Here is an 11,979-nt window from a genome sequence, read left to right as displayed (position 1 = left end):
GTGAACCGAGCGCCGCAACGGTTCCGAGAAATGACGTAGCGCCGTCAACACCTCGGTAAGAACAATCTATTGTACCGAAACTATTCGGCGCGGCACAGTCGAGCGAGACGGACGTGTTTTCGCGTCGCTCCTCGTAACGCGATCATTTGCTACGCAACGCGATCGTCTCGTACTAGAGTTATTAACATTTATTAATCGCGTTGAAGCATTGTGATCCGCAATCGTATCGTTGATTTTTACAATACACGTCGGCGTAATTTGAAGAGAAAATGGGATAAGGGATACAAAAGTGCGCGCAACATAAGTGCGCGTAACATAAGGATTTCCATTTTCGTCGCGTTCGGGAGTGCCGTTTAACAATCGAACTAAAGACTTTTCAAAGCCCATTTGAGGAACAAGTATTCGATAAATGTCAATTCCTGTCGATGGCCACACTTACGAGATTCGGCAGTTTTTGGGACTCGTATTAAAGTGCTTTTGTTCATGGATGCCGTGTCTCAATTTGCTCGTCGACTCGAAGTGGGGGCGAACTCGACGGGATTACAGAATACTTTCAAATGGGCTTTTAAAGCGGGAGTGTAAAATCGCGCGAACGATCTTTGTGCTTTCGCGAGTGTACCTGAGGACAGTCTGAGAGGAGGAGCAGGCCTGGCAAAGGCATCGGGCGCCAGCGGAGCAACTTTACGGTAAATGTTACTTCTCATTTTGTGTAAAAGCAATCCTCTTCCCGGTTTATTGTTGAGTCGGTTTATTGTATAATTCTATAATTTCGCAAGAATAATTAGAGAAATCATTTAAAATTGTATAAAAGTTTATTCTCGCGAAGATCTTTTGCGGAACATCTTTCGCGCGACAATCATTTAAACATCTAACCGAAAAAGTTTGATATGTATACGAATTATATTTTGTAATACTAAGTTTTTTAATACGAATTTTATATTTGTTACAGAACCAGCGTACACACTCCGCTGCTGCGCATCAGACCGGTGAGTTAGAAAATTTTTTATTAAGGCAACGAATCTAAATCTCGTAGATTCGTTGCCTTAAAGTGGATAGACTTACAAAATAATTTCATATTTATTTATTTTAATATATTTCACTGTAGATATTTTCACATATTTTCGCATATTTTCACGCATAATATGACGAATATTACTGATATATTTGTCGAGCTGATCTCTTGTAGTCTATCCATTTTTCGTTAACAAATTTATATATAAAGTGACATAGTATGACGTGAGATTCTAACATTTTGTCGAGAACGCTGAATCTTTATTTTATTTTTATACATTATTTGAAATTATTGAACTAGAATATGCAATTGTCCATCTACTTATCTATCGTACGGAAAGTTTCTTTTCTCTGGATCTCACGTCATGTATTTTGTATGTGTATTTCGCGACACTTTCAAGATGCGTCTCGCATGAATACATGCGTACACCCACAGAAAAAATTTCCGGATCCAATGCTATTACACTTCAATGTATCATAATATAGAATCGCTATAACGTCAATCATATTTATTATAGAGAAAGGAATATTTTAATCTTAAATGAAAAATTCTAAAATTTAGAATAAAATGATAGTATGAATCGTCTTTTGTCGAATATCGCCAATATCGTGCGTTGTAAAATGGAGGGAAAATTTATTTTAAACGCAAGAATATATAAACTTACATTTATATAAGTTACTCTTGTCTCAATATAAGAAGTCAATCTTTTTGAATTCGATAGAGGAAAATAAGAATTATTGATTTTATTTTGATATTGTCTTATTTTTATACTAAATGAGGTTGTGAATATAAATACGTCAAGAATATTTTTTGTCTCGGTAACAGAAATTCTTTCTGAGGGTGTACTTACACGCATTCTCGTATTTTCGCGGTCGGTTTTCGCGATCAGTGTTTAAAAAATTTTCAAAAATAATTAATTGTTTACTTGTATCCATATTATAAATTTAAATTTATCGCGGCATATATTTAAAATAAATATAACGCGAAGTAAATTGTTTTTGTATACATGTATACTTGAATTTTGAATTTGAAGATTGAGTCACGAAGAGACAGTCATTATGTATTCTCTAATAAATAACGGAAGTAAAAATATACTTGAGTAATTTTATACAGAATCATTTTTTAATTAATGTTCTTCTTTAATTAACTTCTCGCGGTCGCGCATTTTGATACGATCGACGCTCGCATATCGAACCGTACGAAATATCTGTCGGTGATAAACCGACTATGGAAGGAGTTTTCTTCCTTCCTGATCTCTGGTCAAAATGACCAGACTGTATGGCCGGGAGCAACGAAAGGTATGTCCAATCTGGCCCAACGAAGGGATACGCCGAGTTAGTGGTCAATATTGGCCACTTTGATGGATTATGTGAATGTGTTGTACGATATATGTTGATTTCTTCTTATGTGCCAAAATTCGGGTGGGTTATATTCTTATCTTCTTTACATATTCTAGCATATGTGCAAGATTAAAAAGACCCCTACTAAATCGCGCGCGTATAACCCCAAATCGGACCTCTTATAAATCGCGTCGCGGTTTATTTTAACGAAAGACTTGTAGGTTTATTAACAAAAAGTTTTGAAACAGTAGATAGGAAAATGGATAAGACTATACAACGGAATACGAGTAGGTAGGTAGGGATTCGGGTGGGCAGGGACAGGGGGACATAACTCGATAATATTGGCCAATGTGCTGTCAATGTAAATGCAATACCGTGTAATTATTGACACGTAACATTGGCGTTACATTAGTATTTAGGTATTCTATATTCAATATTACAATTTTATTCGGCAATCTTGGCCAATACAATTTAAATATCAATCCAGTATTAAATAATCATCTAGGTGCAACATCAGTAGTATATTTGCATTTATTTTATGACCAATATTGGCGTTATATTGGGAAAATATTAGTCAATGCACTGCCAATATAACCAATGTTAGCCAATGTATAGCCAATAAATCATGCTACTAGGGAGGCATTTATACGCAAAAGCAAGGTCTAATGCGATTTGTGGAGGTTTAAAAAAAATATATAAAGTAACTTAATGTAATTATTAAATTAGTTACTAGTTATCGAAGAAATGTAATTGAGTTAAATTACAGTTAGAAATGGAGAGATAGTAACGAAGTTTAAGTTAGAGTTACCAAAAAGAAGTAACTGTAATTGTAACGTACATACAAGTAACGAGTTACTTCCCAACCCTGCTTTAAAAGCAGAGCTGGGTATCTTAACTCTTTTCATCAAAGATACAGATACAAAATAAATCTTCAATTTTATTTCAATGAAGAGATACAGATGCAAGTTACATTTCTTGATTGAATTCCTTCGATTTTGGATATAGATGAGCTCATTATTTTCCCGGAGAAAGATACAAATACGTGTTATATTTCTTAAATTCCTTTGATTTTAGATATAGGGTCTGTTCTTTATAGCTGAATTGGCTGCACTAGTTCAGGCTTTCTCCATCTAATGCGGAGGGAAAAAGAATAAACTCTGAACTGAAGTGCAGCCAGTTTTAAAGCTGTAAAGAACAGACTCTTTGATAAAGATCAGAGCTTGTGGTATGTTGACTCAGTAAAAAATTGTTCATGCATGAACGTGAAAAATATATAGAATTATATAAAAGTATACGTCAAATATGTCCATTTTTATATTGTATATTTCTATATAATTTTGTACAATTCTACACAGTAGAATTCTGAATAATTTTATAGATTTATACATGCTTTTGGACGAAACATTTTTTAATGTGAAAAATTGCTTATTTATAATTTTGTATAATTGTGTACAAGTGTATAAAATTATATGTAATTATGAGTGAGCAATTTTTTCCTATTAAAAAATTGTTCATATAAAGGCATGTATAAATGTAAAAAATTATATAGAACTGTGTAGAATTATACAATATAAAATACAATGTACATATACAATGTAAAAATATGTATGGACATATTTCATGTATAACTTTACGTAATACTATATATTTATGCATACTCACGCATGACAAATTTTTTCATCAAAGCTACAGATACAAGATAAATTTCCAATCGATTCGGTGAAGAGATACAGTTACAAGTTACATTTTTGAATTTCTTCGACGCATAGATGCAAGATGCACCAAATTATTTTTTCGGAGAAAGATGCAGATAGTATCTGTATCTATATTTATCTTGTATCTATATCTGTATTTGTATCTTTTAGAAAATGATACCCAGGCTCTGTTTAAAAGTCGCTTTTCGATGCGTGTGGAAACTTTTTTAAGCCCGTATCAGACTACGGATTGAGATTGAGATTACATTGACCAATTAGAGTAAAATTTACTAATCTCAAGTTTAATGACTTTTACTTTAATTAGTCAAATTTTAATATATTCTCAATCTCAATCCGTAGTAGTCTGATACGGGCTTTACCCGTGTCGCAAATAAATGTCAGAATGACTGGATCGAGGGGCATAAATTGAATATCTTTCAGTTTCCTCTTATTTCGAGTAAATTACACACAGGGTGCAAATTAAATGTGTTATTCAGATTTATCGGTGACGAAAGGGGAGTCGTAGAGCCGGCATTTCGAAACGGAGAGTCGTCTGCGCTCGTCTTCGTTCAAGCATCGGCGCGCAGCGCGGCGAGTCGACGAACGACCGGTTAAAGAACCGCCGCCCTGCTATTCGTTGACTTTCGGCGCGCGGCGGTAACCGAGCGCTTCGTCTTCCCGCGCGGTCCCGCGAGACCGCGTCCGATTGGCCGCCGGCGGGCGCGGCGGCCAATGACCGGGCCGGCCGGGACGGTGACGTAGCGTTTAAAGCGCCGTATGCGCCGAGTTGCGCCTGCGGTCGCCATGCCATGCGGCTGTCCCGCGGTTGACAGGCTCTCGTTTGCGCGGCCGCGCGTCCCCGCGCAGCCGACGGCGGGCGAAAACACTCGTGGTCGTCTTTGACGCGCGTCGACGGACGGCGCCGCGACGTGTCGTGGTGCCGCGGAAGTGTTGAGCGCGCGTGTGTGTGCCGTTGCTCTGTGCGCGCGACGTGTCCGTGGTGAGGTCTTCTGGCGAGAGAGGACGGAGCCCGCGTCTCGACGACGGTTGGACGGTTGGAACACGGCGCGGTGGTTACGGTTCGAACATGACGTCGATGGGCCGACGCACCGGAGGACGCGTGAGTACACCATTCGCTTCTTCCGTAGTAGCTTCACGACGTGGGCCCCTCCCCCCCTGTCCCCCCGTTGGCCCGAGCGTCGCTGGAAAAGCAGAAATTTGCCATTTCCGAATTAAGCCGCGTGTTCCGCAACACGTCGGCCGGTGGTGCTCGTAGCGCCTTTCCGATTCCCCATCTCCGGAGTCGCCACCCGGTACGTGCTGCCCTCCCACGGCGGCTCCGGAACTTGCGGGTTTTATTTCTTTCTATCGCGACACACTGCACACACGCAGGAGGGGGTTTATGTTCGCTATTATACTAATTGCACGAGATACGAGATGTATTTTTACCCCCCTTTTTTTTAACCGATGTAGTTTACGGAGAAAGGAGTTTAATTAATTACCAGTATATATTATGCTTGTAAGTATATGTATATTGTCGTATTATATATACGATTATTTCAATCAAAAGGCACAGTTTTGATACTTGTCGCGTTCGCCGCGCGAATAAATGGGACCGTATAGATATCGAGGATTTTTGACGAATAAAATCGAGTCGAATGTCATTTCCTTTTTTGAATCCGAATCGAACCGAATCGACAAAATTTTACTCGAGTCGAATTAGATCGACTCGCTGAAATATAATTATTATTCAAACGAATTTTATCACGTAGAAATATGAGAATACTTCGATGAAAAGCAACGTTGATTACGTAGCATAAGTTTGTTTTAAAGTGAAAAGCATATTTTAGATATTTAATAGACGCAAAATTAATAAATGAAAAACATACCGTCTTTAATGTCGCGGCAACTGAAACAATTAGGCAAACAGTCGTAGATAAGTTATTAAAATGTAGTAGCCGATAACATTGTCCAGTGCTCTCGATCTTTGGTTTGGACCATAGACACAGTAAAGATTGAGAGAGAAACCGCTGAGGGCATTGTGGTGTACAATTTACGGCATTACTGGGCATCACTAGGCATTTTTGGGCATTAGTTTGGGTATTGTAAAGATAAAATAAGATAAAATGAGATAAAATAAGATAAAACAAGATAGATAAGATGAAATAAGATAATAAGATAAAGTAATACCCACTGGGCATTGGTGTACAAGATTTTGGTCAGCGGTTTTTCCCTCGGTAGAGACCGAGCGTACCATTGAATAAGCTGAAGCTTGTGAAGAGAGAGACGGAGAAGATTTAAAATTTTCTTTCTCTTTACCTTTCGATTTTTTGACCGTGGCTTTCGTCAAAGTGCACCGAATGTGCTCCACATTTTGCAGTAAACACCTGATAACAGGTGCATCTTGTACACGAAGGGCAACGAAATTTGACAAAGTACACGATTTGCCAATCTTTCATTTGTGCACTTGAAAACTGGTCATGCTAAAAAAATCGAAAGGCGATATCTAATTTTGGCCGGCGCTGCATGTGATTCGTGTTCGAACCATCCGGATTCGAAATTTTCGAATCGTAGAAATTCAAGTTTGAACGAAACTCGATCGAACCAGACGAGATTCGATTCCACTCGTTTCCATATAGCTCGCGCATCCTCGGATCGTACGTGTGTAAAGGCCTGCGTCCACGATGCTATAAAAAATTAATAGTAAATTATAAAAGAAAATAATGAAATTAGTGCCAGCAATAGCGGTTAAACTAATAATTTAAAATAAATTGCGAAAACATTAGCTCAATCGTCGCCACTTGGTCCAAGTTCTAGTTCCGAGAAATGTGTAGCCAGTTGCAGTTTTTATGGAATACAGCATCGTGGAGACACGGGCCTCTACGATGCCCACGCACAATTGGGCCGCTAAAAAGGAAAGGGGTGTAATCGGTCCGCGCGCTATCGTTGATTTCCGCGGGGCGGAAAGAAAGGGGGAGAAAAGAAAATACCGCCAAGTCGTATCGCTCGCGACGACGGCTCGCTGGAGGCGTTGCATAAAAGACAGCTGTCGGGCTGAATGTGCCAATATCGAACAGGCGGAAGCCGATATCGCGGCTTCAAGGGGAAGCAATAAAGCGACGAGCGTATTACAATCGGACGCACGTATTCGTAACTATCACTTTCCTACACAAGCCGCCTTTCGCATAGCGGCCAAGGGGTCAGTGCACTTAGGATCTTACCGTCGTCGCGCGAACGCGAGCGCTGACCTGCGCATGCGTGCCATCCGCCGCAATATTTTTCGCGACCGCGTAGGAAAGCTCGCGCGTGTTACGCGAAAATAGACGTAATCGCGCCTCGCTTCTGCGATCGCGTTGCCCGAGTCCGCCTGGCCGGGACTCTCGCGATCGCGGCGAGCTCGACGTCTTTCCTCTCTGTTAATGCTCTCCCAAAGGGAAGAAAGAAAGAAAAAAAAAATACTCGCTGCGCTTCTACAGAAGGCACAGTCTCACGGTTACAACTTGCCAACTCTCCCTGATATTCGCAAGTTTGATTGCAATTTTCCTTCTCTCCTCTTCTCCCGTCCTCCTCGCGTGACTACCTCCTCTACCTTCCGATACGCGCGCCAGTATCGACGAATCAATCCAAGTAAAGAGTGAATAACGGCGCTCTTTCCAAAAGTGAAATTTCACTCCACTCGGGCCGGCAGTATTTTCATTATTTCCTCGGGGTGAAATCTCACCCCAAAATTCAGCGAGTACCGTGTGCGTCTCGACAGAAGGCGCGGAGATGAGGAACTTTAGGTTTAACCGGCTCGTGTTCCTTTCGATCCACCGCGTACGCTCTGATCGACAGAGCGTTTTCCTCCCAAAGAGGCGAAAGGTCGGCACTCTACTTGTCAGCTGGAGCCGACCGTCCCTGGTGTTTTTTTTCCCCCCCGGGAAGGGCAACGGGGTCTAACCGCAAAAGTGGGGCCTAAGACTCGGTTATGAAGCCGTGACTCATCCGTGCCCGTTCGCGATAATGGGGCCGCTTATTCCGCGTTTCGCAAATTCGCGCATCTCGAATGCGCTCCGTTACGCGCGCGCGTTCGCCAAGTCTTTGTTCGCCGCGCTCTCCCCCCTCCTCGCCGCTCGTAAAAGCGTCCCCCCCCCCTCCTCCCCCGCCCGGGACCGCCTCTCGTCGAGGATGTGCCGGCGAGCTGCGGCATTCGGACCGGAAAAATTGGATCCGACCGGTGAGATTTTCCTGCGGTCACCCCCGCGCTCTACACGCGCGTTTCCGCTCCACTCCTAGCCGTGTCGCGGCCAGCCTCCACGAAAGCTGCCTGGGCCCTACAGCCACCTGCCTCGCTCGCAAAGGGAAGGAGGAAGGCGAGCCAACAGGTTTTAGCCGACGCACCTGATCGGAGCCGAGGAGTACGCGTGGCTCGGCTCCGTCGGATGGTTCGACGGAGTTTCTTCTTATGCTCCTTTTCCACGTAATATCTCCTGTTACCTCCGGGGCCCGTAATCGGCCCGGGTCCGCGACGCCCTCGGAATTGGTGGATGTTGCGTCGACGCGTGCGCGACGATACTTGCGCCGGAGTTGCGCAAGACGCTCCGCGATCGGATGCGATGCTCCTCGGCGCGCGTGCAGCGTAGGTGCCGCGCCATCGGATTCCGAAACCCCGTGTGAAGTCGAGCACAATTTCTTTTGATTGAGGAGAACCCCGTTTTCCTAGAAACGCGGGAAAAGCGGAGAAAGTGCGGCCATTGCGCGCGATGTCTATGTAGATTACGCATTGTCTACGTCTAGATTACGCATCAACGATAGTCCTGGCGCACAGTCCACACGCGAGCGTGGATTGTTTGTACTCGCGCATAGACGCGGATAGCGCGAGCTATCGATCGTGAGCACCACTGCTGCGTCGCTGACTGGCGCTTTAAAGAGATATGCCCATATCGCTCGCGTCGCCTTAAGCCCGCGAGAGAGAAGAGAGAGGACCGGAGGGCTCTGGAGGAGCGTTATTTGGATGGTCTACAGCTTGGTGAGAGACCTGGCAACTACGCCTTTTCTCTCCTCTCTCTCTCTCTCTCTCTCTCTCCCTCCCCCCCCCTCTCTCTCATTCTCACAAATGCGAATGCGAGAGACCGCGAGCCATCATAAAATTGCCGATTGGCTTCGAGGTCATCGGCGGGAGGAATCGGCTTCCATCGTGTTGCTTTTTTCCACCCATCATGGATTTGTCGAAAACTATTCGTCCGAGAGTCGCGCCGTTGTCCAGACTCCTGCGTTTTCACCTCAGGAGAGGATGAATTCGACCGCGCGTGGTCCACGCGCGAGACGCCACGGGATCGATCAGAATCGACGATTCGTACGCTGAGAAAAATGTCCGATTAAATACGATCGGATAATCCAGTTACATAATAACAAACGGATATATCCGATTAAATTGTATACCCGGTGAAAAATGTGTGATCGGTTTTTCGATCAAATTTCATCGGCAACTGCATTTCTCACCGGACATTTCGTTGGATGTATCCACAATTTAATCAGAAAAATTAACCATCGGAAACACTACTTAATTGCTTTATCCGATGACAATTTTTCTCAGTGTAGTACTCTGGATTTTACCATAGCCTATAATCTTTTTTTTTATATTCTTTCTTGCAACTTGTAATAACATTTGACTGGGAAGTTTCACGCTCAAGCCTTGAGCGTTAAACATTGCGGTCGTGTGTTTTAAGAGCGTGTAAACGGACTCTGCGCGGGCGTCGAAAGATTCTTGACGAAAATTCAAGACGTAAATTCAGCTCACGTAACTGTAATTGTGATCTGTGAGTTGTGTTAGCGGTTTTACAGCCTATCTACGCTCGCTAGAGCTATGATGGCGTTCCAGTTTCGTACGTTCATTTTGCTTAAACGTCTTGTATCGCCAGTCTTGCGGCGTGCAATTTCGTAGATGATCTAATCTCCGAAGGAAATTTCAAACCACAGCGCGTGAGAGATAGGAATGGCGGTACGAGGTCGGTCGCGCATGCTCTTTTTTTTCGTAGAAATGCCAGAAACTCGATTATCGTCCGCGACGTGCGACGGTAGGCGCGTCAAAAATATGCGAGAGCTCTTGTTTTCGTGTCGCATTAATCATTCGTGCGCGTAATCAAATCCGCGTAACGGATACAATGTGGCGTGAGTAATTCTTTTAAGCTGCAATTCAATTTTTTCACGTTTTAATTTCAATATCACGCTATTCCACTACAGCCAACGAATGGTGGTTTTTAGTTATGCTTCCTGGGTCTATCAGAGTGTACTACTATATCGTTGCAAAAACGAAGTGCTCTCTCGAAAATAGAAAATTCTGTGCCTTTCCCATTAATTTTACCGTCAATAATATAATTATATTGGCAAAGATGTATAATTTAGACACGAAAATTGCTCTTAAGTACACCCACAGAAAAAATTTCCGGATCCAATGCAATATCATAATTGAATGTATCGTAAAATAGGATCGATATAACGCCAATCATTTATTATAGAGAAAGGAATATTTTAATGTTAAATGAAAAATTCTAAAATCTAGGATGAAATAGTAGTATGTGTCGTCTTTTGTCGAATATCGTGGTGCCAACTTCGTGCGTTGTAAGATAGAGGGAAAGTTTATTCTAAACGCAAGAATAACGACAAGTTGCTCTTGTCTCAATATACTAAGTCAATCCTTTTTAATTCGCTAGAGGAGAACAAGCATTATTGATTTTATTTTGATATTGTCTTATTTCTGTACTAAATGAGGCTGCGAGAAATACAAATGCGTCGAGAATATTTTTTGTCCCGGTAACGGAAATCCTTTCTGAGGGTGTACGTATATAAAATCAAAGGTAAAATATTTTATGTGCAAGAAGCTTTACCGGATAAGACGCCATATTGCTTTAATTCTCCCCCGAGCAGGGCGCGCTCGAAATGGTGAAACATAGGTTTCATAAATAAAATTGGAGATCGTCCGCCCTGTGTATTTCACGTCATTATTCGGAAAACCGTTGTTCAGATGACGCCGGCACACACAGAGACGTACCGATCGATGATCCAACTCAATGAAATTACATCGATGTTAATTACGCGTGCGACGCGCATCTGTTCGAAAAAAAAGTCGAGTGTCCATTGTCTCCGGAAACGTCATTTTTGCGAAACTTCCTGCCATATTGTCTGCAAAAGAGGAAGAGAGGGAACGTTTGTTTACGTGTTTAACACCATCACGCAATCGATTCGTAACGGGAGGGTGGTAGGAACTTTCTGATTGGTTAGTCTACGACGCAGTCACAAATTTATATGTGGACGAGAGGAATCGACTCGGGAACACACCCGGATACGTGCCGGTATGTTTCCGTGTTATTATCCGTGGGTTGGGCACACGCACTGTCTTTCTACGTTTCTATCTAACACTGAAACGTCTACGACTTTTCGAAGCTCGCCGTTTCATTGGAATTGAATCGATTAGAACAGAAGGACACGCGTGATAAAATCGTATACATACTTGAGTTAAAAACAAGAAAGTTTTACGAACGGTATGAATTTTTCAGTAGATTTTATGCTACTTTGCCCTGAAGAAGGGGCCCTTTAACCCTCATATAACTTTAAAGTCCACCCAGAAAAAGATTTAGTCGGGTTAAACAAATGACATATGTTGAAATATCGTTTTTTTAAAATCTATTGTACTAAATTTGTATTTACTTGTATTAAAATATATTTGCTAGATTTGAAGAAATAGATATGAACTCTCTTGAGAAATTCCAGTCTCAATCAAATAAAATTTTTGTTAAGATGAAGAAATAATTTCTCTGAATTAAATAAAAGTCTCTTGAATAAAAGTCCTCTTAAATAAAAGTCTAGTAAGGCCAAATTCAAACCTTTTTGTTTGATTTCCTACAAACTTTTTCCTGGGTGTCGCATATACAGGGTGTCTGATGCAAAAGTAGCA

At 42.1% G+C, this 11,979-nt stretch overlaps 1 protein-coding gene across 2 annotated transcripts in view; it reads left to right on the top strand.

Moving 5' to 3' along the window:
• The first annotated feature begins 4,836 nt into the window (after positions 1 to 4,836).
• The window catches only part of LOC105566452 (inositol-pentakisphosphate 2-kinase), a 111,754-nt gene continuing 104,611 nt past the window's right edge, over positions 4,837 to 11,979 (top strand). For both annotated transcript variants that reach the window (XM_012020466.1, XM_012020464.1), the window contains exon 1: positions 4,837 to 5,166. In XM_012020466.1, coding sequence (XP_011875856.1) covers positions 5,134 to 5,166 — 33 coding nt within the window. In that variant the 5' untranslated portion in view covers positions 4,837 to 5,133. The remainder of the gene's footprint in view (positions 5,167 to 11,979) is intronic.

Source organism: Vollenhovia emeryi, unplaced genomic scaffold (genome assembly GCF_000949405.1).
Source record: "Vollenhovia emeryi isolate VEMERY1.0 unplaced genomic scaffold, V.emery_V1.0 DF939144.1, whole genome shotgun sequence".
NCBI classification, from domain to species: domain Eukaryota; kingdom Metazoa; phylum Arthropoda; class Insecta; order Hymenoptera; family Formicidae; genus Vollenhovia; species Vollenhovia emeryi.
This window is presented reverse-complemented; position numbering and strand designations above follow the sequence as displayed.